The sequence below is a fragment of the Solanum dulcamara genome, chromosome 9, assembly GCF_947179165.1.
Source record: "Solanum dulcamara chromosome 9, daSolDulc1.2, whole genome shotgun sequence".
Taxonomy (NCBI): Eukaryota; Viridiplantae; Streptophyta; class Magnoliopsida; order Solanales; family Solanaceae; genus Solanum; species Solanum dulcamara.
Genome location: NC_077245.1, coordinates 13,741,757 through 13,744,799, shown reverse-complemented (window position 1 = coordinate 13,744,799; position 3,043 = coordinate 13,741,757). Strand labels below are relative to the sequence as shown.

The 3,043-nt window shown below is 35.3% G+C and overlaps 1 protein-coding gene across 1 annotated transcript; it reads left to right on the top strand.

Moving 5' to 3' along the window:
* Positions 1-382: 382 nt before the first annotated feature.
* Positions 383-1,699, top strand: LOC129902783 (extensin-1-like). The gene is made up of 2 exons (XM_055978183.1): positions 383-1,291; positions 1,463-1,699. The coding sequence occupies exon 1, from the start codon at positions 417-419 to the stop codon at positions 1,269-1,271; it is 855 nt and encodes a 284-aa protein (XP_055834158.1). The 5' UTR covers positions 383-416; the 3' UTR covers positions 1,272-1,291; positions 1,463-1,699.
* Positions 1,700-3,043: the final 1,344 nt, after the last annotated feature.

Below are 3,043 nucleotides of genomic sequence, written 5' to 3'. Positions count from 1 at the left end.
TAAACTAAGATACTAAAATTTTCAGAGATATTGTATATAACTAAGTGCACTGATTTCTATAACTAAAATCGTGCGAAGTTGAGGGATCCACGCATTTTTTTCAAAGATAGAAAGGAAAAGAAGACTTTGTAGCTCTTTGAATTATTGCATCGCAAGAGGTAAGAAAATAGTATGGCTTCCTTAATAATATCTACATTTGCTTAGCTTGCAGCCTCTATCTCGAACAAATAAAGTATGCCAACAAAAGTCAAATTGAGCCGACAACATGACAAAACCAATTTTCAAAATGCATAACTCTAGGCTTTTACCTACATTTATATGAAAATCATCATAAGGCTAATTGTCTAAATGAAAACTATATAAAGGGGTTTGAGTGAAGTTTAAGAGGACAACAACTTCTCTTCTTTGTTTTAAATATGGGGAAAATGGCCTCTCTAGTTGCCACTCTTTTAGTTGTTTTGGTGTCACTTTGCTTAGCTTCCGAAAGCTCAGCAAATTATCAATACTCATCTCCCCCACCACCAAATAAGTCATACCACCCTTCACCAACACCTTATCATCCCGCACCAGTTTACAAATCACCACCACCACCAACTCCAGTTTACAAGTCACCACCACCACCCAAGAAGCCATACTACCCTCCACACACCCCAGTCTACAAGTCGCCACCTCCCCCGACTCCAGTTTACAAGTCTCCACCACCACCAGTGAAGCCATATCATCCTGCACCAGTATACAAGTCTCCACCACCACCGGTGAAACCATACCATCCTGCTCCGGTTTACAAGTTTCCACCACCACCAACTCCTGTTTACAAGTCACCACCACCACCGGTGAAGCCATACCATCCTTCACCAACACCATACCATCCTGCACCAATTTATAAGTCTCCACCACCACCAACTCCTGTTTACAAGTCACCACCACCACCGGTGAAGCCATACCATCCTTCACCAACACCATACCATCCTACACCAGTATACAAGTCTCCACCACCCCCAACCCCCGTTTACAAATCACCACCACCACCAGTGAAGCCATACCATCCTTCACCAACACCATACCATCCTGCACCGGTATACAAGTCTCCACCACCCCCAACCCCCGTTTACAAATCACCACCACCACCAGTGAAGCCATACCATCCTTCACCAACACCATACCATCCTACACCAGTATACAAGTCTCCACCACCACCAACTCCAGTATACAAGTCTCCACCACCACCCCACTATATTTACTCCTCTCCCCCTCCTCCCCACCATTACTAAGTGACTTCATTATATCTGAGGTAATTAAGATTAACTTAAAATTTTAAAAATTATATGACTAAAATGCAATACAATAATAAGTTGCACCATTTCTTCATGCAGAACATCAATATAAAGACTTATGTTGTCTACTTCTTATTTGGTTAGCTTCTACTATATGTTCTCATTCACAATTATATATTCTTATGCAGCAAAAGAAGAATGTTGAGCTGAAAGAAAGGCATTTTCCATTTTGGAGAGGCAATGAAAAAAGAAGAAAAGGAGAGTAAATAATAAGAGGCCCACAGGAGGCTAAGTTCTTTTGTAGCTTCATGTTATCTAAAAGTTATAGTTGTATTTTTATGCCTTTTGTGCATGTTTCCTCAGTTTCAATCTGCTTTAAAAATGCAGAGATTAATTATGAGTTTGAATAAAATAAGTTATTACTATATGTTTCCCTTCTCTCTCCGGCCTAACTGTTATAAATTGCAATAATTAATTCTTGAAATATATAAAATATTTTAAAATTTGTGACTAAAAAAATAATTTTGAATAAAAAGAGAGTAAAAGGTGGTGCCAATCTGATCTAATCAATTAAAAGCTTGTGAGTTCATTATTTATCGTTTCATATTGTGTTGGATTATATTATTTTGATTTTAGAATAAAAGAATATTGAATTTATTATATTGAAATGATGATATAATAAAATTGACAATATGCTTATTATTTCTTAAGGATCTTGTTAAGTAAACTTGACAACTAAAAATGTACAGAGAGATCAACAAAGGTTGTGGTAGAGTGGTAAGTAATTTTTCATCCTTAATCAAAGATCTTGGATTTGAGTCCCTTTAGGTATTGAATCGCCTTTCTTAGGGATCATTTTACCACTTCCTCCCCTTTCAGTTGAGACTTCTCAGCGTGAATTTGAATTTAATCGAATTTAATAACTTTTAAAAGAGTTACTCCCTAGACGTCAACGTGCTAGAGTACTGACTAGGGCTGTACAGGGCAAACCAATAAACCGCACCAAACCGAAAAACCGAACCAAACTGGAAAAAAAACCTGACTACTGGTTTGGTTTGACTTGGTTTGGTGTTTGGAAAAAAAAACCGACCATTATAGGGTTGGTTTGGTTTTAACTATAAAAAGTCAAACCGAACCCAAACCGACCCGATTATAGATATACTACTTTTAAATTATGTTATACATAAAAATATTTATTAAAATGTAATTTATAAATATTTTTAAAAATTTTTTCATAATTTTTGTTTCTTTCTTACATTTAGATTTGGCTTAAGAAACTCATCTAAATAATATACAAAAAATAGCACATCTTATAAAGTTATATTATAAAGTTAAAACTTCAAACATGGTTCTACCTCCATCTTATATGTTGATATTTTGTACTAGAACTCTTTTTAAGAAGCACTGCTCTGTGCTTTTTATTAGATACTATGAAAAATTCGAGAAACACGAAAAAACCCGAAAAAACCGAGAAAAATTGATATCGAAAAATTCGACTTTTATTGATTTGCTTTGGTTTATAGATTTAATAACCCGACACAAATGATTTGATTTGATTTTTAAAAAATCCAAACCAACCCGATTCATGTACACCCCTAGTATTGACCAATAGATTAGAAAATTATCAAAATTGTTAGTACGTAATAATAGAAAAGTGGCAAAAATTAATGGTCAAAAAGAGTAACTGCATGCTGTCAATGCAACTTTACAAAAATGATTGCTAAAAATATCATTAGTGTGTAGGTACGTAGCATATACCAATCATCCAC

Coding starts and splice junctions, on each gene's coding strand:
- LOC129902783 (XM_055978183.1), top strand. CDS start 417: ATGGGGAAAATGGCCTCTCTAGTTGCCACTCTTTTAGTTGTTTTGGTG.